General features: G+C 46.6%; 1 protein-coding gene across 1 annotated transcript; it reads right to left on the reverse strand.

Moving 5' to 3' along the window:
- Positions 1–3,239: 3,239 nt before the first annotated feature.
- LOC131668437 (titin-like) lies at positions 3,240–21,323 on the reverse strand. Its single transcript, XM_058942607.1, has 6 exons — positions 21,084–21,323; positions 12,053–16,116; positions 5,912–6,045; positions 4,968–5,462; positions 4,632–4,886; positions 3,240–4,559 (listed from the first exon to the last, which is right to left on the reverse strand). Exons 1-6 carry the CDS (start codon positions 21,179–21,181, stop codon positions 4,353–4,355), a joined length of 5,253 nt encoding a protein of 1,750 aa, XP_058798590.1. The 5' UTR covers positions 21,182–21,323; the 3' UTR covers positions 3,240–4,352.
- Positions 21,324–25,929: the final 4,606 nt, after the last annotated feature.

The following is a 25,929-nucleotide window of genomic DNA, read 5'->3' on the forward strand; positions in this document are numbered from 1 at the left end:
TTTAGTAATAGCAAAATGTTATGTACTCATGTAATTTGATTAGAAAACGGTTTTATTTACAAAGTTAACAAAAATTCATTTTATAAAATATTTTTTCTTTCGTCTTTCTAATCAGAGTCAGAATTTATATATATTTTTGATAGCTCGAGCCAAAAAAATGCTATAATCCGTGACCTGAAAAGTTTAAAAAATTGCTTTATTTCGTGACCCGAAAAAGTTCAGATCATTGCTGATTTTTCACGGTAACAATTTCTTCGCCATATTTATTGGATTGATAGAGACGCTTGGACGTTCTCGCAGCCTCTTATTCGCGTGTTCCATAGCGGAGAAATTGAATTTGAGAATGCTTATCGTCGGACTCTTTTTGATAATTTTGGAATGCGCGCTATACGTATAATCTTGCTGAAAATCGGATGCCCATTAAAAATAATCAGAATTTAAGTTTTATTGCGATTAGAGCCATGGTGATTTGTTCTTATATCGAACGTCTTGAAGAGCCACCAACGAATATCACTTCACGTCGTCAGCTTTCGTATTCACTTCCACAATAAACGTGAATTCTTGTTGACGATGAAATTTTAGATTGGAAGCTATTTCTAGTGACCTCCGCTTCCAGCTGACTTTCCGGCATTGCGTATCAATCTTTTTCTCTTTTTAGGACGCCATGTGTCTGCATCTGATCAGGACTAACTCCAAATGTCTTACCGACCTAATTATTCAACAAATAATGATATTTTCATATTAATGACACATTTATTTTTATGACTTATTATGTTATTATTATCAGATGTATCAGTAAATATACTGCTATAATTATGTGAAAAATACATCGAGAAAATCAAGGGCTTATTATTCTCGACTTATTTTTAGACTGCCAAGTCATACTTTCGTTCGCTTATTCCGAGATTACATTACGATCTATTTTCGAGTAGGCTTGTCGTCATCCAACGCTCTCGTGGATCGCAGGGAATTCCTAACGCAAGAACCATTTTTCTGCATATTTTCACGATGCATTCTAGTGCCTTTTTACAGTTCGCAGGTACGTTATAAAGATATTACTTTTGATATAATTAATTTGCTGATCAATAGGAAGCCAGCTGGGGTTTTCTAAGCAACTCTTCACAAATTAAGTAAACATTTCCAGGATCGCCCGAAGTATCTATTTATAAAATGTGTATATGTAGCGCAATTGTAAAAATGTACAACGCAATGCTCAACCTATTGCCATTTTCCAGTCTTAATGTTTATTTCTATATCCAACAAACACAGAAATAGTACAAAAAGAAGAGTCACAATTACGATATGTACACACAGATCGTGAATAAAACACCGCCGTAACTGATGATCTTCGAAATTCTCTCATCGCCTTCTCCCTCTAATAAGGTATATAAGTAGCAAAATAACTTTCTTTGGATTGCTTGAATAAAAATAAAAGAAATATATGGGAAAATATATTTGAAAAAAAAATTAATCGGTTATTTAATTCCCGATTTTCTATAATTTTATCTCATTAATTTTAACTTTTTTTATTTTATTGTTTTTTCATAATTTAGGGCATTAATTCCTCGAAATTTATAATTGTCAATAAAATAAATTCCTTAAGCCCATCGTCTAGTACCTGGCACAACTTTGTTGGTGTCACGGTTAAACCTCTGCAATTTATCTCTGTGTCGTCTGAAAATCTGAAAATCGAGGCCAATAAAATATGTATGGTCCTTCATAGTGTCGATAATACACTTGTATGAACATTTTTCAAAATCAACTACACCAAGGAAACAATTCATATTAAATTAGTGAAATTTCAATAATAATGGATTGATTGTTTATTCAAAAATGGGTGAATATTTTTGTATTAAAAAGTCTTTCAAAGAATAAGCTGAATTCCTGCATGTAGAGGCAATCTAAATAACTGTTTACTGCGATAACATTATTTTCATAATACTTTTATAATTATTCAAGTAATTTTAGATTTAAATCATTCCCATTCAGTGGTTATTAATTAAGATGGTTCTAGGCGAAGAATAGCCAATTTGATCCTTGAAATTGTTGTCTGAAAGGCTTTACGGAAATTTTTATCAGGGCTAATTCGGAATCTTCATCAATTCTGAAAATTTAAATAAAAAGATGTGCTATGTAATTACTTTCATTTCAATTCGCACTTTCGATTCGATCATGAGCCAACCCAAGTTTGTGTAAAAATGAAATATAGTCTTGTTCTGAAATCAATTTCCGATAGGAAGATAAAGTAAGAAGAACACGTTGTTATTCGAGTACTAATTAATTTAGGTATAGCGTTTTGTTGTTTACAACGGATGCATCCTTACATCGACAAATTACCGGGGTCTCTCTATTTCAAAAATAGCTAAGATGACGATGATACGGCAAATGAGTTTAGAATAAATGTAGTAAACTCTTACAGAGCATCTACCTTATCAACGTAATTCTGAACCGAAGGTACTCCTATAGTTACAATTCTATTAAGCCTTCATAGGATCAAATTTAAATGATGAGTCATTCGTCATTAGTAAAAAGTCAATTAAATTATTTTACAATATTCGCTTGAATTATAATTATACATTATTACTATTGAATTGTATTTTTCAATTGATCAAATACTTTTTTACCTACAGTTGATCACTTCAAGCCACGAGCCAATTTAATCAATTATCGACACCGTGATGACCCATATATACAAATATAGATATATATCTTTGTATTCGACGAACTCTTTATCAATTTTTCTCGCAAGCAAAACCCACCATCGTAAATTGGCGCGCATGTGACAAGCATTTTGTCATTAGAATTTACAAAGTTCGAATATAGACAAGTCATCTTCGTTGCGACGGCTGAAACTCGACTTCGAAAGTGGTAAATGCACATAGCACGTCGCTTGGCAAGCTCACTCTGCCAATTTCTCGCTTCTCGCGGCTGCAGTATAAAATTAGCGCACATAACTTGCCCCTTTCACGCATACTCGTTATCAGTTCTTTGCTGAAGCAAGACTGAAAAATTATTTCAATTTGAAAACTTTACTTGTTATTTCTGTAAGGAACTTCGATGTATGTCGTTAGTCGTAAAATTCAAAAGGGAAAGATTCGGTTATATCGACAAATGTTATAATAACGATGCAATTATTTAACGCATTCGGATAGTTTATATGTATCGAATCTAGTCCTGGCACGTGTGTTTCAATTTTTACAAAATGCAATACTTTGAAGCCATATAATAATGTGAAACAATAGAGTATTAGAAATGACGATACATATAGATTTGTATTTTTTATTTATCGATTTCAGTTAGCTCGTTTTTGACAAAGTTCATAAACCATTGATCGTAAAATTAAGCGTACAAATTTTTAAGATACAGTCCAAACAATCAGAATTTAGTTTAACATCTAAAAAAATTCAACACAATGATAAACTTTATGTATATATAGACTCATATAACAATAATACAATGTTTCTTTTGACGCGAACAATATGTATCACATAGAATTGTTATTCGATCAACATTCTTTTCCCAACAATAAACAGTGTATAATAACAAAAAAGAAAATATATATCAGTCAACGGAAGACTTAATAATTAAGTAGATAAGGCGAAACAGAAAATAAGAAAAATCGGTATAAATAATCGTGTAGTGTATCTGCAAATATTACTATAGTATAGTTTTTTTTTGCGTATTACAAAACGCATAACACCTCGTAGTATGTCTAATACTTTTTATATTTACAATTACATTTCGAGCAGACTAGTCGTAGTCTCTCTCTCGAGAATGCTCTGCACTGTTGAAATTTCAAAAGTGATATCGTGAGAAACATTTCGTTTTTCATTCACTACAGCCCTCGACGGATTATTCTCGTACTACCCAAGGATTCATCCAAATCTCCTCTTTCACTCATGCTTGTAAGAAGAAGATGTTCAACGAAGATCAATTTGATGTTAAGAACCAATGAAGATAAATTGCATTTTTAGCTGGAGTAATCGCGAGTTTGTTAGAAATCGATCGCTCCGTCGCACAATAAAAATCACGCATCGGTTCGCGGAGAACTAACGCGACTCGATAAATTTCGGCGATCGCGCGTGAAGCCTTGTCGTGTCTTCCGGTTCGAAGAATTTCAATTGGACTGTCACTCGTCTGTACGACGATTTTGAGGGCCAAAGAAGTGGCACCGCGTTGAAAAGACTTTCGGGTTCGTTGATCGTCGAACCGCGAAGCTTTCATAGTAAAAAACAACTCAGCGACGAGCGCGACAAGACCGACACGCGAGGCGGAGGCCCTCGAAGCAAAAGACACCGGAGCCGAGGTGTCGCGCCCGCGTTATTCGAAAAAGGCACGAGAACCATGTCGGCTCAGTCGGTGGCGTTCGGATTCGTGTACGAGAATCCGCGGAAGACGGCTTGGTCCATCGAGGTGAGTATCTCTTCGGGCACGGGCGTCAGTCTCGGGCGCTCGGCGGTGAAGGCCGTGTCAAAGTACCGCGTGTCCAGCGTGTGCTCGACGGCCGGCTTGAACGGCGGCTCCAGCACTCGTCTCTCCAGCTTGTCCCAGGCGATGTTCTGCCGACGGGGAAAGACAGTTTGGTCAAGTGGCGTCGGCGCCCGTAACGACCGCGAATGTTGTGCGCTTACGCAGAAGAACGGGTGGCAGGCGATCTCGTGGCCGGGTATCCTCTTGCCCGCGTCCTTCTCCAGCAGGCAGACGAGCATGTCGGTGGAGCTCTGGCCGAGGTACCTCGGGATGAACGGCCTCTCGTTGCAGATGCTCCAGAACAGCTCGTCCTCGTCGCAGCCGGAGAACGGCGACTGGCCGGTCAGCATCTCGTAGAGGAGCACGCCGAAGGACCACCAGTCGACCGCTTGATTGTACTTCAGCCCCTTTATGATCTGCAACGTTAAAAATGCCAAAGCTGAAGGCGCGTCCGTTCGGCTCGCTTGGCATCGCGCGCGGCGCGCGCGCGTGCGTACTTCCGGGGCCATGTAGTCGGGTGTGCCGCAGAACGTGTCGGCGGTTCTGTCCAGGAATATCTGCAGCTTGCACATGCCGAAGTCGGCGATCCTGATGTGGCCCTCGAAGTCCAGCAGCACGTTGTCCAGCTTCAGATCCCGGTAGACGATGCCCTTCTTGTGCAGGAAAATCAGCCCCGACCAGATCTCGGCCGCGTAGAATTTGGCTCTCGGCTCGGAGAACCTGCCGCTCTTTTGTATGTGAAACATGAGATCGCCGCCGTTCAGGTATTCCATCACGAAGAACAGGTGCGACTCGGTTTGGAAGGTGCAGAACAGGTGGCAGAGATAGGGGTGTCGCGTGGCCAGCGTCAGGACTTTGCGCTCGATCAGCGTGCACTCCACGTCGTCGTCCTCCAGCACCACGTCCTTCTTCAGGCATTTCACCGCGTAGACGCACTCGGTGCCGCGCAGCTCCGCGAGCAGCACCTTGCCGAAACTACCTTTGCCGAGGACCTGCAACGTTCGTTCGTTATTCCGTTGGCGCATCCCTCGGAAACGAATCGAGTATCTCGAGAACGCCGATTGCTTTCGCATTGCGCGTGCGCGTCACTCGAGAACCAGCGCTTTGCCAGTTTTCCTTGTCAGTGCGCTCAGCAAACTGCAATACTTTCCGCGAAACGCCCGCGAGTAAAATTGGACGCGGGAAGACGCGCAACCTCCTTAATTGCGGGAGTCGGACGGCGCGACGCGCGCATTTAACCGGCCGTTGCGCTTTGGAAAATTATTTTCGACGCGCGCGAATTTAGCTTTTCGTCGGCTTTATTGAGTCGCTAATTCGGTGATATTCGGATCGAGAGGCGCATATTCGAAAATGGGACAGGGCTGTCCATTGTTTCGCCGAGATTCCCGCGAGTTTGGCGGCTCTGCATAGTTGATCGACGCGAAAATTTCACGCTGCTAACCTTGAGGAAATTAAAGTCTGTGACCTCGTACTTCTTGAACCTAGGTAGATTCGTGGCCGGCGGAGTTATCCTACCACTGTGGTGAAAGTGATCGCCTTCGGCATTCCGCTGGTTTTCCGCCGACTGCGACGGTGCTATACAAAAACATGAACAACATTTATAAATTTTCGCTCCGGCTACCGAACATCGATCAGCAGTGAGAAAAACGTATGACAGTTATCGCGTAAAGTAAATAATTGTCGCAATGAAAGTCAAACAAATCGAATTGATGCAAAGAATGAAAAAGAAAAAGAAAAAAATACCTTACGCCGCTGCAGCAGATGTAAAGTCGGTTAATGAGTAATAGCATGGATGCCGCTTCGTACATAGAACAAAAGCCGGTTAAAGATGTGTGTTGCGTGAGATGAAGCGATTATACGCGGTATAGCTAGATGCGCGTATGTATATGCGTTGCAAACACGCAGCGAGAGCACTGCCGCGATGCACCGCAAACTGATGTGGAACATTGCCTATTCTAAAAATATTGATGCAAAAGCTCAGACATCGCACGCGCGCTCTCGCTTCTATGCACTTCCCCCTAACGTTTTTATCTCTCCGTCTTTTTCCGTTGGTCGATGCTGTTACTAGCGACTCATCGCTCGCAGATCTTTGGTTTTCGAAAAGCCTCGTTATGCGCCTCATTGTATTTTCAACGTAACTAGATTACCGTTGTACTTGTAGCCGATGTAGATCGAAACTAGTGTCGTTTAGTGATATCTGACTCAAAATTGAGTCTTCAGCCCGATTCACATCGATGAACTTTATCGTCCGCATTATAGCATCGCTTGAGAAAACCATTATGAGGCGTTGGCTGCGCAACGAACCCATAAGAAATAATTCGATTCAAAGCGAATTTTCAAATGATTGCAAAGCCAGTCTTCACAAGTATACGCGGCAGTTCAGCAGACTCGCGGCATTCCAAGACGCGTGCGCAATATGCACGAACGCTAGTTCCGCATTTCTATTTTGACCGCCTACTACAACGGAGAAGGCAACGTACTCGCGCGTTCGCTTTGCAAGCGCTGAGCCCTTAATCTCGATTTTTGGCCGGCTAGCCTATCGCGGAAATAGACTTGGCATAGTGCGTTCGATTTGGGAATGGAGAAAGACCGAGAGAGGGAGGGATAGAGCAAGCGACGCGCTGTCTTTTCCGGCGCGATGAAACCAAGCTAACAGGTCGTCTTGGGTGAAGAGCGACGAGGATTTTCAAAGTTTCTTTCAAGGTTGAGCTCAGCGCTTGTGCATTGCTTCGATCGCGGGTTTAAGCGCGTGTGTCTGTCTGGACTCTCACCGGTGATGAATCTGGACAGAAACCGATGATTTCTTTTTTTTTCTTTCGCACATTACAAATGGATCATTTCGAATGTATCCGACTCTGTTGAATTTCAAACGAAATAATTTCTTTAAATTACGAAACAATAAATAACACTCAAAAATCAAGAAGAGAAACTGTGTAATCCACGCGTAAGCCAGTTTATTTCGGTGCAGTACTTTAACGCGTTACCAAATCGTGTCGGTAATCCCAAAATGATACCGATGAAGCTTTCGAAACGTCCGCTGGACCGTAAAGCGTCTTCCGACGGGAAATCTAAATTCGACGCTCTTGGAAATCCAGAACGTCTAGCCACGTGACTTTTCGTTGACGAAATTATTAACTTAGAAAAAACATCAGTTTATTCATAAATCATGCGAAACGAAAACTCGTCTTTGCACATCTTGTCATAAACACGGAAAAGATATAACATCTATTAAAAGAGCTCTGCAAATAACTTTTTCGCTAAAATATAATGCGACTGTTTGTTCTTCGGGCGCTCGAGATCTCTAGTCCAGTTAGCCATAGGAAAAATTTGGTCGCGGGCGATTCTTTCGGTATATCATTGGTTAGATTCTAGTGCGACGAGCACAATTCATCGTCGGATAATGGTATCGCTGACCCCCCCCCCCCCCCCCCCCCCCCCCACCCCTTCACCGAGAAAAACAAAACGAATCAAACGTGACGTTACTTTTGGAAGCATAAGCAAAAATAGCACGAGAAGGCTCATCCTTACGTTGTAATTGTGATAGCCGCTGGTTGCATGTGTCCTCGACACAACCGTAATAACCGTAGGGACGCAATCGCCGTCGAACAAACGATTTCCTGCCGACACGTGCGTACGTTGGACCTGAATTTTGACCACGTGAGACGCCATGCGTCTCGGACTGATTGTGTTGTTTTCTCGAAGATTTGTCCCGAATCGTGTAATCTTTTGACATTTACGTAGATTTGAACGCTCGAAGATTTACAGACTCGAATACGTTCTACGAAACCTGGTCGTTCGCCTGCCTGTCAATTGCACGGATATTAGAGCGACACGCTGACGCGACGTTTTAAATGAATACGCGAGACAATGCGTCGTACGATGCAGTTGTCGCGTCGTTTCGCGGGAATAACGCGATAAAGCTATTAGAAAGCGCAGTTTATTAATACAGATTACTAATGTGCCACGCGAAGAAATAGCCCGAGTATTTCGCCACTATTGCGTACTTCTTTGTCGAATGAAAGACCTCAGTTGCCGGAGCATCCTCTAAATTTAACTAGGCAATATTCGAATATCGCGATAGCAAGAGAAAGCGAGTTGGATGCGTTGAGAAGTCCTGTTCGTTAATCTAGCGCCGCGAGCACGAATTGGCACCGAAAATAATCCGCCAGCTTAATTGATCGCAAAAGCACGGTTGGCTATCGGTTCGCCGCAAAACGTAGACTCACGACGACGAAGAAAAGGCCTGTTTATTTTTGCGAACACTCTCACGTTCCACCCTGAGGAATTTCGTGGGTTATTGACTTAATAGCTTTAACGAAAACATCGCACGGCGCTGCGTAGTTTAATGGAATATCCCAGCGATATTTTACATCTCGTTTTCCTGGTCATCGTCTATTATTGCTGCTGCTACTTGGATTTTTTTCGTCGAGCCTCTGCCGTCCCAATAAAATCGGCCGCGTGCGTCGCGCAAATTTTCGTACGTCAGCCATTGTTATACCGGAAAAAAAGCGACCGAACCACCGGGAATTCAATCACTTCCTCCGACCACCAATAATCTTTGTCTTCGAAGAGAAAAACAACAGATCAGTCCAGATAAAGCTTCTTCGGTACACTTGTCTCAAAAATTTTGAAACCTTCAGCAGCGACGGCCATAGCGAATACAACACGTGATATTCGAAGTACGAAAACTGTTTTTTTTTTGTTCTTAGCGCTCCTCGCGCTTGGAGCGTCGCGTAGTCACTGGTCCGCTGCACTTTCCGATTTTCACATGAAGAGCAGCTCCGAAACTCGTGCCAATTATTGTGCGCGCCCCTCCCTGACTTATCTTCTCTACCGCGAATACGCGAAGATGATCGTGAGCGAGAAAAGGTGATCGGTCGATGGTGGTCGATTTCAAGGTTACGATAATCTTCCTTATTTTTTATTTGTTTGATGTTTTAGATTGCAATTTGATTGAAGCGCTGGTGCGATTTCATAGCCGAGACTTGGATTGCGTTACCTTTTGTCAATTTGTTCAACATTTTATCATATATACATATATATTTTTTGAATTTCAAACTATTTTCACTTTTAAAAAGTTCTAATTAAATGTTTTCTTTTTTTATTTAAAAAATTGATCTGTGCTGGCGTCATTAAAGAATAACTTCGTTAACATTGCGTCGAAACGGAATAGATTGATGCGAGCCAACTAGGAAGGGAAAAACCAAGATATTATTATTAAAGCCTGATATCCCAATTCTTTGCGTTGCGTGAAACAGTATACCCGATTATTTTTCTGGTTTTCATAAGTAATCTTTTGAATCCAAGCTATCAATATACGAAATTTATTTTACTAAATGTGCTGAAGTTAAAATTTCTTCAATAAACAATAATAATTTTCGTCTTCTATTTTATTAAATTTTCAATCTAAAGTTATAATAAATCATTGATAGCATATTCGAACGAAGACAAATCTTTACAGTCCGAAAAATGGAAAATAAAAATAAAAATAATCATACAAGTCATCGCACTGTTCGGATGTAATTCCAATGTAATGTTATTTAGTTAATTGAATATAATTGACATATGAAATTTAAGACATCCAAAGAAAAGAAGAGTCAAAGAGTCGTACGATTATACAAGAAACGCCGCCGGTACAAACAAAAAAAGCAAAGAAAGCTTCTTCTGAAAAGAACAAAGGCGATCCGTCCGACGCGGTACGTCGCGTAAAATCCGTGATATACGTGCCTGCGCCGCTGTCTCTGTCGACAGGGTGGGTCTCGAGTCCCGCGCTATAGAAGCGCTGCGATCGATGACGCGCGAAGAGCTAAAGGCCCGCGTGGACTGCGAAAGCGATCAAAAATAGAATCCCGCGCCGATCGTGCGTTACAAGCTCCGAGGGACGCGATCTGCCAAGCTCGCGCGATTGACGCGCGCGAGCCAGCGAAGCTCGGGGAACGATACTCGCTGCGAGCTGCGCGAGTGCTTTTGCGGAAGTGCGAGGATTTTGAACTCTCGAACGTTCGCTCGGTTGGCGGCGGCCTCTATTCGTTTTCCTCGCCTCTCGCGAGCTTCATTCTGACGCGCGTTTCGCTCGGTTCGCGTTTGTCACTCGCAATTGGGAAATGCCGAGCCGGCAGTCGGCGAGAAAAAGAACACGGAGCCAGCCGATTCGGCGCGCGACGCGACTCCTCTTCAGAATTGCACTCCTATTTGCGGGGTGTGCAATCGACAAGCAATCGGTGACGGTGCTTTACGTACGACAACGCAACCTCGAAACAGCAAGTACCGGACGAGCACCGACTCTCCGCGTCACCCTATTTTCTTTATGGCGTTGTCTGCTCGCAACGATCGATGAACCTGTACAGATGCTTCTGAAGCCAGCTGAGCAAAAGGCGCAAATATGACTGATTGATCGGCATGAATGAAAGCATTATAATGGAAGACAGGAAAACATATGACTCACCTTTTTTTAGAGCTTGCAAAGCCTCGGCAACGAGCTTCTGATTGAGACCACACAAGTTGCCAGTTAGTTTTTCACACTTTTTGTGGCAGACCATGTCGCAATCTAATTCATTCGTTTCGTATCATCAAAATATCATTCGTCGCATTTTTTGAAAAACGAATATTCAGGAGCTTGAATAACTGTCGCAGCTACTAGCTTTACCTGCTGACTTTTTGATTCTATCTGGCACCAACGGGTCAATGAATGAAACCCGACCGCGAACTACTACTAATAAATATCGTAGTTTCGGCAGAACGCCACGTTATCTAAGCACGCTCATGTGCTACTCATTGATCATGAACGCTCACCTTAGCATTCCTAGCGTGAATTGTTTTTTTTTTCTTTTTTTTTCAAGTATACACATACCCATGCCAAAATCTCTTTTCTCGCGTATATATGCATGCCAACTCGGGCTGTTTCCCTATGATTTTGTGACAATTTTTGTTCACGCCGCAGCCATGTAAAGACAACCCCGACGTGTCTAATTTAGAAGTATCGTTAATTAAAGATGCATGTCCGTATGTGTTTGTATGATTAACCCAATGATATCGATCTACAGTATATCCCGTATCCGATAGTAATTTTTAAATTGATTTCAATGACAAAGTAATTGGATCAAATATTCAATTTGAATAATATATGAACGATATGTCTGCCACAATGTTATCAATCACATAAAACTGTCACGAATTTAGTAACAAAAAAGAAACGTAAATCAATCAAGAGTTGAAAACAAAGGATCAAGCTGAAAAGAGAGGACAGAATGTGTGTCAATCACATTTGTTTTGAAACGCTTTTTTATCTCCAATATTTTTAGCATCCCTGTTGATGCACCGTATTAAGTTGTCCAACAAGTCTTCAGAAAACTTTTATGCATATATCGTATATATCTAAACGTATAATCCAGCCGAGTTCCGTAAGAATATTCTTTGAAATGATTTCACATAGTCGTTGAATAAGAAAGAAGTTGGAAAGCTGGATGAAAACAAGGTCTGGGTACAATATTATTCTGAACCGAAAAAAAGCGCGAACAACGACATACAGTCGTCCTCTCATTTCGCCTCGCGGGATCGCCGAAAAAATACACAAGAATCGTACTGGAAAGTCTTGGCGATCCATCGAACCCTGAATCATTGCTCCTCGTCGAATTAAGCCTCTTCTGTTCGACATCTTCCTCGCAATTGCTACCCTCCTCGGTACTGGTGGTCGCAGTACTCCTTGTACTTCCGGTGCTGTCGCTACTCATCGACGGCGTCCTCGTCGGTGGCTTCTTCTTCTTAGCTTTGGCCCGCCTGACTTTTCGCAAGTCGCGCGGAGTCGCCGTGAGCAGAATCGCCGGCGTGGTGTAAAACAGCTTTTGAAGATCGGCCGGGCGTTGAACCGGCGTATTCCTCGGCGAGCCACTTGCCGACATCGCTGGCTTCACTTGCGGCGGCGGCGGCTGCGGCGGCGGCGGCGTCGTCGTCGTGGCTTTCTTCGCGGCTGCTTTGACCTTGGCGCTGGTCTTCTTCGCGCTCTCGCCGGTTCTCTTCGCGCAAGCTTCGGCCGCCTTCTTCGCGGTCGTGGACTTCTTCTTCTTCGTTATCTTGTTCTTGGTGAGCGACGAGGCGGTCGACACCGCGGGGCTGACTTCCTTGGAAGCTACAGGAGTGACGTTGCTGTCGAGGCTCGTCAGATTATCGTGATTTCCCCATTTGGAAATCTTTTTGACCGTGCCGGAGAGCTCGTCCAGCTGCGCGCCGTTGTACTTGATCGTCGAGCGACGCTCCTCCTCGGTCAACGCAAGGTTGATCGGCGGCACTTGTTCGAGGTTCTTCTCCGATGGAGTCGCGGGGCACTCGACGACCGGTGTAGCGTCTTGGTCCTCGATCAACGGCGTTGGCAGATCGTCCAGTGCGGGCAGGTCGATCCTCGAGAGATCGAGCTTCAGATTGTTATTCGTCTGCTGCTGCGGCTCGACTGCATCGTCACGCGGCGGTGGCGTCTCGATCTCGCTCCAGAAGTCTATTTCCGTCGCCGTAGCGGCGTTGGACTTGGTGTTGCCGTCGAGACCCAGTTTCTTCTGCTCCTCGTCGTCTTCTTTCTCGGCGGGCAGCAGTGCCGCCGTAGTGAGGATCTTGTCGGGTGACTCCGCCTCCTTGAGAATTTGCTTCTCGATTTTCATTATCGCCTGCGCGTCCACCTTCCTCTTGCTGCGCGCCTCGTCGCGCTGCTGCTTCTTAGCCGCCGCTGCTATTATTGTAGCTGTCTCCTCTGTCGCTGCTTCGGCGATGCCAGTTACATCACGCGATGAGGTTTTATTGTTGTCGTTGTCGACGTCGACAGAAGGAGTTATTGCTTTGTCGCTCGCTACTCTTGGCAGTGTCTCCGATTTTTTCTGCGACTCGCGCGGCAATTTCACTGGCGTTTCTTTGACTGGTGCTTCTGTTACTTTTTCTACGGCCGCTTCCTTCACTTTTTGGTCTGTCGCTGATTTATCTTCGACCACTTGGGGCTTCGCCGCGATCTCGCTGATCCCGCTGTCAGTTGAAATACTGTCATTCAGTTTGACCTCTGCGTTGTCCACTTTGATTTTACTGTCAGGCTTCACTTCTACTTTGACTTTTGCTTTTTTCTCCTCTGCTCGCACTGCTTCGGCAGCCTTGTCTACCGCTTTACTGGGTGTGACCTTGTTCACAGCTGGTGTAACTTTGCTGTCCGCTTTCTTTGCAACCGCAGTGTGATCCTTCGCTTCGACTTGCAGCTTCTTCTCAATAACCTGCTCTACCACCTTATCTCCGGATTCAACAATAGTCTTATGTTGTACCTCCTCGGGTATCTCATCCCACCAGGATGCAAACTCCTCTTTGGCGCCTCGCGCCCGACTACTACTTTTTTCATCGACCTGTCGATACTCGTCGCTCATTCGTTCGGATTCCCCCTCCTCGCTAATAATCGATCGGACATTCGACGATTTGGCATCAGCATCCTTCCGCATTGGTTTCAGGGCTAGATACACGCTGTTACGTGAGGTGTCGCGCACGTACGGCTTGCGTACCGGCAATACCACCTCCGTTTCGACTGTCGTGCGACTTTTTGGTGCCGGCAGACGAATGCTTTCGCGGAATTGCTCAATATTTCTTATGGCCTCTGCTGAAGATGTAGATTTGACGTAGAGGGTTGACATGTCACCTACGCTGTTACACGCTTCGATTCTGAAACACGGACTTTCTGGTTCCGGTGGTAGATGTTGAGGCGCAGAGATGGTTCGCTTGAGTTTATTGCGGTCGGGTTTCGGTGACTTCTCTTTGAGTTTGCGCTCTTTCACTTTGAGTTTGCCGTCGTCTTTTGGAGCTTTTGTTGTTGATTCGACATGGATTGCAGAATCAATATTTTCCTCTCCCTTTGGCGGTATCGTTATATTATCATTGTCTAATTTAGACTGCTCATCTTTGTCCTTCGTGTCAAGGGCCTTCTTTTGCTCTAGCGTGGTATTTGTCGCGCCACTCTTGTCTAGCCTTAGATTCTTATCGTCATCCTTTCGTTCGAGAATCGTTGTTTCTTCTATTTTAACACTGTCGACGCGTTTTTCACGAGAATCAATTTGTTTGGGTGCAATCTCTTTTTTCGACTTAGCCAATTCTTTCTTTGCTTCATGAATTTTCGGCGTAATCAATTCCGGGACGATCTCTTCTGTTTCTTTCATCGGCTTTTCTATCTTTGGTTTAGCTGCTTTTTGCAATTCTTCTGCCTTCGGTTCAATCATCTTTTTTGATTCTTCTATCACAGGTTCTACAGCTTTCTTCAATTCTTCTTCCTTGGGTTCAGCTGCTTTCTTCGATTCTTCCATCTTAGGTTTAATGGCTTCTTTGTTAATAAGCAAATTACCGTCGTTACGTACTTGTTCTTCTAATATTTTGTCCGTAGTTTTCTCCGATTCAGGTATAATTTCTCGTTCTATTACATCATCCGCCGTTGCTTCAACAGTTTTCACCTCCGAGTCATCCAATTTCGCTTTCAACACACCTGCCTTTGGCTTCACGATCTCCACTTTCACGTGTTCAATTTTCGGTGTAAGCTTGTCTTTCTTCAATTGGCATTGATGTTTGGTCGTCGAAACATGCTTTATGTCCCTCTCTTTCTTCTCCAGCTTCCTTACCTCCTTCCTCAGCTCCTTCAGACGATTGCCAACCTCGTCGAGTTTTTCCTTCTTCTCCATCCCCGGACTCACGACGCGCTTCTGTTCCGGCACTGTGATCGTAGCCTCTTCCTTCGGCATGATGCTCTTGATGTCATCGCACTTATCCCGATCGTCCCACTCGAACTCCTCTTCCTCGATAATGCTTTCGGCAATGCTGAACGCGTCTTCCTCTTCGTCGCTCTGCGAGTATTTATCAATGGACTTTCGCCGTCTTTTCTTCTTTGCCGTGGCGTGTTTGCGCGGCAGCTCGCTGCTCTTGCGCTCGTCCTCGTCAGCTTCGTCTTCGCTGTCGGACGCCTCGGAGATGTCGACCGGCAGCATCACCAGCGAATGCCTCTTGGTAAAGGTGCCCTTGCGCACCTCCATCTCGGCCTCGGCGAGTTCTTCGGCGACCAGCGTGTCCAGAGCTTCGGCCTGCGCGGCTTGCAGAGCAGCCTCCCGCTCGATCTGCTCCGGGTCGAGGGGCACGGCGTCCACCGACGAGCGCCTCCTCGTCATCTTGCGGGTGATCCTGTGCCGGATCGCCGCGAGGATGTCGTTGCTTCGGTCCTTGCTCGGCTGCCCGTCCCCGAGGAGGCTGGCTTGATGATAGAGCTTGATCTTGGCTGGCTCGGCCTCCCTCGCGCTCTTGTCCTTTATCAGAAACTTCTCGACCAACATCTCGCCCACCGTCTTCTCGTGCCTCTCGTTGTACTCCCTGAGCGCCGGATTGTCCTTGAGCGCCTGCGAGCGGATCTTGATCGTCGGCCTGTCGCGGCGCAAGCGGTGCCGCTGCTGCTGCTGCTGGTGCCGGTGGTCCAGGCTGCGGCTGGGCGGTTTCGTCACGTCGATGTCCGCGGTGTCGATGATTCTCCGGGGCCGCGACAGCGACGTCGTCGCTGACGTCGGCACCGTGGGCCCGTAACGGCGCAGCTTGACGAACGGCGTCTCCGAGATCGTCGATAAGTGGGGCGAGTAACGGGCGGCGATCGGGTTATGATAGCTGTCGCAAACAGATTTTCATTTGTCCAGGATAATATCAATTGCGTGCTTCTTTTTGCGCGCGAGTTGCCTTGCACAGTATATTTTTTTCAAGTTTCGGCCCGAATATAGCCTTTTCATTTTCCAGTTGAATCGGACTCAACTTGCAAATACTCTATACGTCTATTTCTTCTCCGTCAAAATAAATTTGATCGCACGCCAAGGTACTTACTTTATTTATATGAATTATCATATCTTACATTTCTGACGTATATCAAATCGCGAAGAGAATTTGCGAACGAGCTAATAATAAATCGGTGAGAGAGAGGCGGCGTTCGGTGCACGATTCGATTTGACGACGTGGCCCGAAAAGCCGGACGAACTCCTGTTAAATTTGTATAATCCGAATCGACAGTTTCGTTTAGCGAGCAATAAAGCTAGAACAGCGCCGCGAGAGCGCCTCGAATTTACGTAAGGCACCAGCGCGCCCGAAGTCACGAAATACTATTCATAGACCCTCGGCCGCGCGGATCGAAATTCAATTTCGCTTCCATTTCGTCGTCGAAGAGCACGCGCTCGATCGTGGCTGAAGAAATTCCCGAACCGCGAGATCTCGCGAACGCGAGGGAGGGGAAGAACAAAACGAGCCCCGAGAGGCTAATGGCGCGTAATGTACTTGGCGCGCCAGCGGCTCGACTCGTTTTTATTTTCGGCCTGTCGGCTGGAGGCGAGGAAGAGTTATTTGCATTGGCACAATCGCCGTCACGAGCGGAAGCACGAGCTTCTGCATTTCTCGGCTCTCGAGTTCTCATTTTTTTTTACTCGATCGTGCGGCATCGAGGCATCGAGCTGGGAGATTAGCTAAGCAACACGTCGTAAATCGAAAATAATTGGATTTGATGCTCGCGGAGAGGCAATATTTTCTTTGATTTTGCAGTAATATGCCGAGAGCTCGTTGCCAGAATTCGGAAATCGCCTCCGAAGAAAAAAAAAAGAACCATCAATTTGCGCTTATGAAGACGATGCGCGGGCGCGCGTCTCCGAGCTCTTCGCACGAAGTTGCCAAGTTGTTGCAGCTGTTAAATCATTTTGAGTTCGACCGAAAATCTTCACTTCGAAAATATTCACTTTTTCCCGAGCCAGAGGCAATCTCGGGCAGCGAAAAATGGGTGTTTTTTCTGTTTTTGGCCAATCGATATGACATATTGCTCTCGTGAAAGCGTATTGCAGTGTCAATGTGCCTTTAAATTTTGCGGAATCTTCAAAACACCAACATTGTAATTAAATGTACGACTTTATAAATAATTATTTGAAAACGAATTGACTGCGAGGTATATCGATCAAACAGTTTTGACTCCGAACAAAGAAAATGTCGGACTGTTGGACTCATGTGCCGCGGTTCCCTCATTATAAATTGATCTTTGGCTAATAATAAAAATCACGTGCATGTGTGTGTGTATTTGAAAACATACACCGCAGAATGTTGTTTTCCTTTTGTCGGAAAATTCCATTTTTCGTCCTTTCGCGACTTTTTGGCAAAGTAGGAAAACGATGTTCCAGACAATTAAGTTTTATTCCGAGAATTGCCAGTTTTCAACCGAGGAACCGGAAGTGATGCCGTTACAAGATAAATTATTTCACGAATAAAATATTTTCAAGTATTTTCACTCCGTAAATGCCATTTCTTATATAAATAATTCTACGCGAGCAAGAGTAATTAAATTAATTCCGTCGTGTAAAATTGTCCAGAATGTAATAAATTACCACTTAACGATCTCGCGTGTGTGTCCGAGCTTTGTCTCAACAGCGCAGCGCGCTATAAATGCGCCAGGCAGAAAATATAAATTATAAAATAAGATTACGCAAAATTTACAAGCCGTGCGACTCTAAGTGGACACAATCCTCTAAATACAACTAAACTTGGCCTCGTCTGCCATGACTCACGCGAAATTATTTAGTTTCAGCTAGTACGTTAACTACCTCAGAGAGTTGAGTGATAATTTATGTCGCTTTTGGATATTCGCGCGGGATAATATGCTATTGCGCGCATTCGCTAATGAATTTACGATCAAATCCTAATTATAATTATTTAGGTGCGTCGCGAGCTTCCCCAAAATGTAACGAACGACGAGATTAATAATTGCCATCGAATTCACTTTGATAACACCGATCGCGCGATGATTATGTCACGCGAAGTGCCGTCGATTAAGAGAGGCACGCGTGTGCCCAAGGCTTTCTACCACGACGACGTGGAAGAGCAGTAGCACACGTCGATTTGCGTATTTTTAAGGTGCGTCGATCGATCGAGCGCCGAGAGTCAGAGCGTGTTTTCAAAATATCGAGAACCTTTTAAAAATATTCACTCGTCATTGTCAAGATTAATCGCGACAATTTACATTGGTTGCAAACTCCGAGCACCCGAGACAACTCGTATCGTCGCTCTTGGTGTTCGGCTGCTTCGATTCCAAGTTGCATCCGCAATTGGCGCTGAGCAGCTTTCGCAGAAGCCGCGCCACGAGCCACTTCGCCAGCGGCCTCTCGACTCCCAAGTACATCCGTCGAGCGTCGACGCCTCGTATTCCGCGAAGAGCTCGCTCGGGACTCGCCGCGAGCCTCGGGCGTTTCGCAAAAGAGAGGAGGAGGCTTCTCCCCCGCGAGCGCGAGATGCGATTCTAAATGGAGCGGCTTGAGCGCCGGCCAAAGCGTCCGCGCGCGGACAAAGCGAAAGAACGGTCGCGTGCGCGCCGAGTGTCGGAGGAGCCCAGCCGTGATGTAAGATCGGGACAGGGTGGTTCAACTCGATTCGACCGCGTCGCTCGCGCGTCGACGAATCGCGCGTGGGCGCGAGCTCCGTCGCGCGCGGCCTTTGTCGCGATACTCGGCCGAGTAAATGTCACGGTTGGTTCGCGTGCAGCTGGGAAATGTCGCGTTCGCAAGATCGCGATGGGCGCGGGGCGGCGCGGTGCACGCGCGCGGCGCAACAGGTGTCGACGGGCCGCATCCAACCTTGCTGCGAAACTGTAACGCCGCTCGCTATAAATAGGCGCACTGACGAAACTGCGCGCGCGCGCGCGCGAGCCGATCGGAGCGGTACTGGCCGACGGAGGAGGCGGCTCTCGGTGATGCGCTTCTGCGTCTTCGAACCGGCTTGCGTTCAACGCCGATCCCGTGCCCGTGCGACGACGCCGAGGTTTTTGGCAGCGCTCGTCGCGGCACACCGCTGCGAGCGGCAGTCGCGAGTTGGGCCAACGTTCGCGAGCTGCCTGGAAACTACGCCCGTCGCTACGAGGAAGCCCCCCCCCTCCCCCCCACGACGCGTAGACACGACGAATCGGCCGAACCACTTATAATCGCTGTAGCTAGAGTCTTACGTTCGGCGCGCTAATTGAGCGAGACGGGTCGCTTCTCGCGTGGATCCTCCTGAATCGACCGCGCTCTTGCGTCTAATTTTACAACCAAATAGGCTTACTAGAAGCGAGGGAAAAAGAAACGAGTTATAACGAAGACGACGCTAAAGCTGAAGATGACCAGACGAGGAAATTTGCGGAGGCGAGAACGTAAGCCAACGCGGAAGATGCATCGCATCTTTTTCCCTTTTTTCACCGTTGCCCGTGCCTCTGTGTGTGTGTGTGTGTGTGTGTGTGTGTGTGTGTGTGTGTGTGTGTGTGTGTGTGTGTGTGTGTGTGTGTGTGTGTGTGTGTGTGTGTGTGTGTGTGTGTGCGTGCGTGCGTGTGCGTGTATTGTTCGCATTTCTATTTCTCGCTTGGATCCGGCGAATGGTTTATTTTTGTAATGGCCAGAGAATGGTGAAAATCTTTTGCTCGACCTTTGGCGATTGCACGATGGCTTTCCTTGCACTCGCGCGGCCAAGTCTATTGCTCTGCCGTGGGAACGTCTCGGCAGTTTGAAATCGATTTTTAATTTCAATTCAGGATATAATTATGATCCGCATTATCCGTTTAATGCGTTGAATTAGTCTGAATGACCGCTGGTTTGTTTTTCCACGATTTTGAAAAATATGATTTTACTGTTTTGCGCGTGATCATCGTACAAGTTTTATCAATTCGTATTACATTACACCTACTTGGAAACGTGAAATTTCTTTTTATAATCAATCAATCTGTCTAATCGAATAGAAAATCATATTTAAATTGAAAATGAACAATGACGAGTACAAATATACGCATTTATAAAGAAAAAGTTTGACCCAAAAAGTTAAGTAGAACGGAAAACGGTCGAACCCTTTCTTTTTTGTACAAAAATATACTGTGCAGGCCGTGTCAAGTTTACAGAAAGAGAACTTTGCAACATAAACATTAGCGAGATGAAAAAATAACGCGACAATCACACTTATAATGTTGTAATTATTTTGAAACGAGTTTCTTCTTTATTTTTAGCAAACGTGCTAATTACTGAATATAACTTTGCCGAAATGGACTTTCATGCACATCTTGTAAATATTTGGAGCATGAAAAACTTTGCTGTTTGGCAATTTCAAAAAAAAAAGTCGGTTTTGAAGTGACAGCGAACGATGCCCGTTGCCAATCAAGAGTCGTTGGTTAAACCTATTTTTCATCATTCAGTACACAAGCAGAGTTGACGTTTACTTAGGAAAAGCAAAAATATGATTAGACTTTGAACTGCTAAAAATTGTTATTCAAATGATAATCTTTTATGTTTAATCTTTTATGTTTGACAAAGAGAAACTCGTTTGAAAATTGCGTAAAAAGCATGATTACGTTCAACCGCAACAGCGAATTCAGTCTCTCTGTCTCTCTAGCCCGCAACTGACTGTCCAAGCTAGCTCGCGAACCGACAGTGCGTAACTGGCGCGTAAGCGTGCACGCGAACCAATCGCCCTGGCGATGCACAGATCACTGAATAACGAAAGTGCAGCGGACGCGGGCTATAAAGCGAGAGACAGCTGGCAGCCCCCGATCGATGTGGATCAATCGGAGAGGATATGTCGTACGAGCGCTGGTGTCTTACCGGCCTATGCTGCTCATGAGGGAGCTGTGGTTGGCGAAGGGCCCAGTCGTGCCGTAGCCGTAATACGACGAGCCGCCGGCGTCCCCGTAGTACGGCATCGTATCGCAATCAGCGCACTATGAGGAAACAACAACAACAAGCTACTGGCGCTGCTGGTGTACGCCGACGCGCTCGTCGGCGCCAAAAGTCGAGCCGCTCGCGGTCTGCTCGGTCGTCAGCCAGCGAACGACTGACCGGCGTTCGCCTTGCTCGCGCGCGCGCCCCGAGTCGCCAAGGCGAGAGAGAGAGCGCTCAAGAATAGAATTTCTCGGCTTTGGCCGGCTTCGGACTCTAGCTGCTCCAAGCAGCTTTTTCCGTAGCTAAGCCAACACCGCGAGCTGGGAAAGCTCGCGGGCGAGCTCCTCGCGGGCCGTCGCGGATCCCGTTCCCGTCCCCCATCCTGCAAATAGCATTGCCCCCGAGCGCTCGACGCCACTTTCGACGAATGATCACCACCAGCGAGTCCGAGCGACCGTCCGACTTGTCAGACGAGAACGCGAAACACGACTCGCGCTTCGTCGACTGCCGCATTGGTGGACTTTTCACGAAGGATCCGCTGCTTCGATCCGCGACATCGAAGCTATCAATTCATTTCACGCCAAGGATTCATTTGTCAATCATCCACAAGTCGATGCTAAAAGTTCTGGGGATGCTAAGGTACACCAATGTGGCTTATCCTTGTGATACTTGCTATGGCTTTAGGCTTTTTTTCTTACTAAGAACTGAGCTTATCCGAACCTTTATTTTTAAGCCATTAAAGTTGATAATAACATGAACGGAATGATATCATCAAATTTTATTGAAAGTTTAACACAATTTTGCCGATTTTTAAAATGAAATTTATATTTTTAAACTTTTCAGAATAATTATATCGTTTTGAATATAAAGCTTTGGCTACTTGCCAATTTTTTAACTGATTTACTCCACTGTAAAGCAATCATTACAGTCTTTTCGGGTTCAAAAGTATAACTTACTAGAAAAAAAAAAAAGCGAGATTTTGAGAATGATTGAAGTTCTTTTGAAAATTGATTTCCGGTTGTTTCTGACTGTTGAGAGAATTCGAATGCTAAACTTTAAACATGATCAAATGCGCGTGATAATAAAGAAGAAAACTAACTGCATGCCAATTTTCTGTAATTTGAAATAACGAATAAATTCACTGAGCTTTTGGAATTTTCCGAAATTAAAACTTTCTTTTAAAATCAAGCGTTAGTCGCTTGAAATTATGAAAACTTAAAAAAAAATCCTTAGACTATTCAAAATGTTCGCAACAGTTTTATCTGCGAATATACCGAGTGGAGATCTTTAGTCTTCGCTGATGAATAATTGTATCCTGTAGAGCTGTTCCGTAAAGCCTACTTTTAGTCATAATTGAAATATACGTGAAACATTAAAATTTATAGCAAGAAACATTTGACATAATACCGTGACAAAATAATTCTATGTATCCAAGCTCCTGAATATTAGTTTAAAGTGTAAATAAAAATTACTGGCATATTATTCAATTTGACAGCTATATCTTGAACGCAATACTCACCATCGCACTTCAATCCTTGCCGAAAGAGTCCGTAAAGCATGGATCCACAGTGATCGCAAAAAGTGGGCGAGACGAAAGTGTAGAGGCGGAACCGATGTGGCACATCAACTTTGAATCGCTCTCTGAGATACTAAAACCAACATCGAAAATAGATGATATTGTTACATGAAAAGAAACGTTGTAATTGCGCCGAAGAGTCGGTAAAGCAGAAATCTGTGTACATAGTGCAAAGTTTTCAACGTTATATTTGGCCATCGATTTAGCCCTCTTAATCGAATGAAATTACAGCCGGAGGCCATTGCCGAGCACAAGGAAAAACGAATGCCAAAGCTTCGAACGGCTGCGCGAACACGTCTCTCAAACCGAGCCGATAATCGCTCGATTAGCCGACATCGTGCACCCACGCACATCCGCTGACGAGCCACGGGCGCTCTTGCCAGCTGCTAAATTCGCAACCCCTTCCGCGCGCGACAAAAGAAATCGCCGATGGACGCGTCTGCGCGCGCGCGCGCGCTGCCAAACGATTAGCTTCGCGCGCGCGCGCGCGCGCTGTCTCCGCCGCGTAGATTTACCGCGCGTCAGATTTCGGCAGCCGAAGACAATGCGAAAATAGCAGTGTCGCGTCGGCCGCGTGAGTTTCGCTTGCTGCGCACGCGACCGCACTCGCGTGTCAATGTCATCGCTTCGAGCGGCGGCCCATCGAAAAATCCAACGGGCGATCCTTACAATTGTGCTTTCGGATTCCCGTCCACTTTCCGGACACTTGGTCAGCAGCTTGTCGTGACACTTCTTGTGCACCGCCGTTTGGCAAGCTGCAAACATGAGATGCAAAGCGTTTAGAGCGCCGCTGATGGTGGCTGGGCACTTTCGCGATCTCGCGTCGGCTCCTACCTTGACACTGGTATCCTTGCTTGCCGAATCCCCTGCAAACAACAAAGCATTGGTCTGAAATACCCCAGTCCCGCGGCAGTGATCGTCGTGCAATGCGCAGCCGGGACTCACCAGAGGAAATCCTTGCAGAAGGCGCAGAACGTCGGCTGTCGGAAGAACTTGGCGACGAGCTTGTGTCCGCGAATGACGTGCACCTTGTGATGCTTGACGGCACCGCGACGCCGCGTGATGGGATTGCCCAGGGTGGGCAGGTCCTCGATGTTGTCGCCGGTGCCGGTGTCGAAGCTCGAGTCAACGACGTCGCGCCGTGGCACGCGCGTCCGATAAACGTACGAGCGGCCCGTCGACGTCGACGCTGGCGGCAGCTCTTGGGGATTCACTGCCGCTGGCACCCTCGTCCTGAAACATGCCGATGATCAACGCCGCTCGAGAGTGTTTACGCGGCTCGTTACCAACGCTCAAAACGCGACAGACGTGGTTATCTCTCTCTCTCTCGGCTACTCCGATCAGTTTATTTACACGAAATCTTCCGGAGAAAAAATTGCGTTCCGGTGTTTGCGCGATGTGCGGGGGCGAGAATACACGTAGAAGCCGATCTGTCTGAGCGCCGCGTCCCAGTTATTGAAATTGGAAACTGTATTGATCGTATTTATAGAAGAGTAGTCAAGAGATGTGCTCTAGCCTTGCCTTCCCTAATCGTTCGCTTTATTGTAGATATTAAAAAGCCCGTCGTAAAACCGACATTTTATATTCTCTCGGGTTTTGTTTTTCTTTGTTTTTTTTTTTTAAATAAATTTCTGAGTATATTGATCTCTCGCTGTCCGACATCACGCTCAGCGGCAGACTTCTATCCGCCAGCAGTCCCCGGCTTATTTCTCAATTTGCAAATGTCCAAAGAAACGTTGAAAATGCCGCGACGCGCCAAAGCAGTCGAAATTCCGCGGTGAAACGTCGGCGCAAAGCAAAGAAAGATAAAGAAGAGGAAAAACACGAAGCCGCCTTTGGCCACTCACCTGTAAACGTACTTCTTGGGCAGAGTTTTCGTCTCGCTCTTGGCCCGCGGGCTTTGTAGCGGTGTCGGTGGCGGCGGCGCCGCGCCAACGGAGCGCTCCCGCGGCCCGGCGCCGAACATCTTCGAGAGCAGGCCCCTGCGCGGGGCCCTCGGCCGCGCAGCCGAGCCGGCGCCGTAACTGCTGGCGCCCGCGCCGCTGGCTGCGCCGTTGCTGCCGCTGCTCCGCCTGGCTAGTAGCTTGGCGTACGCTGGCGACGACGACGACGACGGCGACGACGACGTCGCGGACAACGCAGCTGCGACGCGCCGGGATCACACGCGCGACTCGGCTTCGCTCGTCAGGCGCGCGCCCGCGCGACTTGCTCGTCTCGGTCCTCGGCGAAACGCGCGGCTCGATCGCGCACGTATATCATTCGCGGAGCGTGACGCGCGGCCTGGCGACGCCAAGCGCCTGCCTCTACGAGTCGACGAGTCGCGGGCAGAGGACTTGCGGTGCTGCGCGCCGATTGTTTACCGAGAGCCCGATTTGGCGCGCGCTCCCAAATGGCCGGGTTTGCCGCGAGGAGAGGCGAGAGCGACTCCCAAATGGCGTTATCGCAAGCTCACGCAGCGCTGCCCGCGAATAAACCCGATCGAGCGCGCGCGAATCACATAAGAATCCCAAATAAACTCGAGGGTCGCGGATGCGACGGGGAAGGGAGAGGAGGGGGGATCGAAACGTGACACAGTTTTGCACAACGTACCGATATCCACGGGCTGCCTACGACGCTGCGCCGGTCGACATCGGCGCACAGCCGCGGATAACCAGCTCGAACGTCCGAGCGTAGGCGCGAAGAAAGGCACGAGCTGTAACCGAAGCCTCCTCGCGGACGGCGCCACGGATGCTCCTCGGCCGCTCTAAAAATACAATCGGGTGCGTCCGCGACGATTATCTCGCGCGCGCGCGCGCACGCGGACACTGGGCCGGGGCACACTGTTCTCCCGCTGTCCTCGAGGACTCGACGAGCGAGTGGGCGTGCGAGGCGAAGGCCGAGCGCCAGAGGGAAAACGGTGACTGAGAGATTTTTCGCGCGAAAGCTCGGCGAGGGAACGACGCGCGTGCTGCGCGCACCAACAAGCACAGCGAGCGGCGCGCGCGCGAGAAGAAGAGCGACGAGCTATTTTTAATCGGTCCGTCGCCACGCTTTCGAATGTCCCGCCGTGACCAGCGACACCTGCGAGCTTTCAAAGCTGCTCAGAATTTATAGACGTTTCAATTCTGAGAATGCCTTATTATGTGTTGTATGCGTGAAAGAGAATTCAAGTTTTATGTAGTTGTCAAGCCATTAAACTTTTGTCAATCCGTTGTAATTATATTTATTGCAAAT

The sequence above is a fragment of the Phymastichus coffea genome, unplaced genomic scaffold (genome assembly GCF_024137745.1).
Source record: "Phymastichus coffea isolate CEN01 unplaced genomic scaffold, Cenicafe_Pcof_1.1 PCOF00077, whole genome shotgun sequence".
Taxonomy (NCBI): domain Eukaryota; kingdom Metazoa; phylum Arthropoda; class Insecta; order Hymenoptera; family Eulophidae; genus Phymastichus; species Phymastichus coffea.

Bases quoted from the DNA above. Each gene is read 5' to 3' on its own strand.
- LOC131668437 (XM_058942607.1), bottom strand. From the start codon at position 21,181: ATGCCGTACTACGGGGACGCCGGCGGCTCGTCGTATTACGGCTACGGC. The intron at 6,046-12,052 runs GTACGATTCTTG...GTTTTTGTATAG, and splicing joins TGGATCGCCAAGACTTTCCA to CACCGTCGCAGTCGGCGGAA. The intron at 4,560-4,631 runs GTAAGCGCACAA...CCCCGTCGGCAG, and splicing joins CCTGCCACCCGTTCTTCTGC to AACATCGCCTGGGACAAGCT.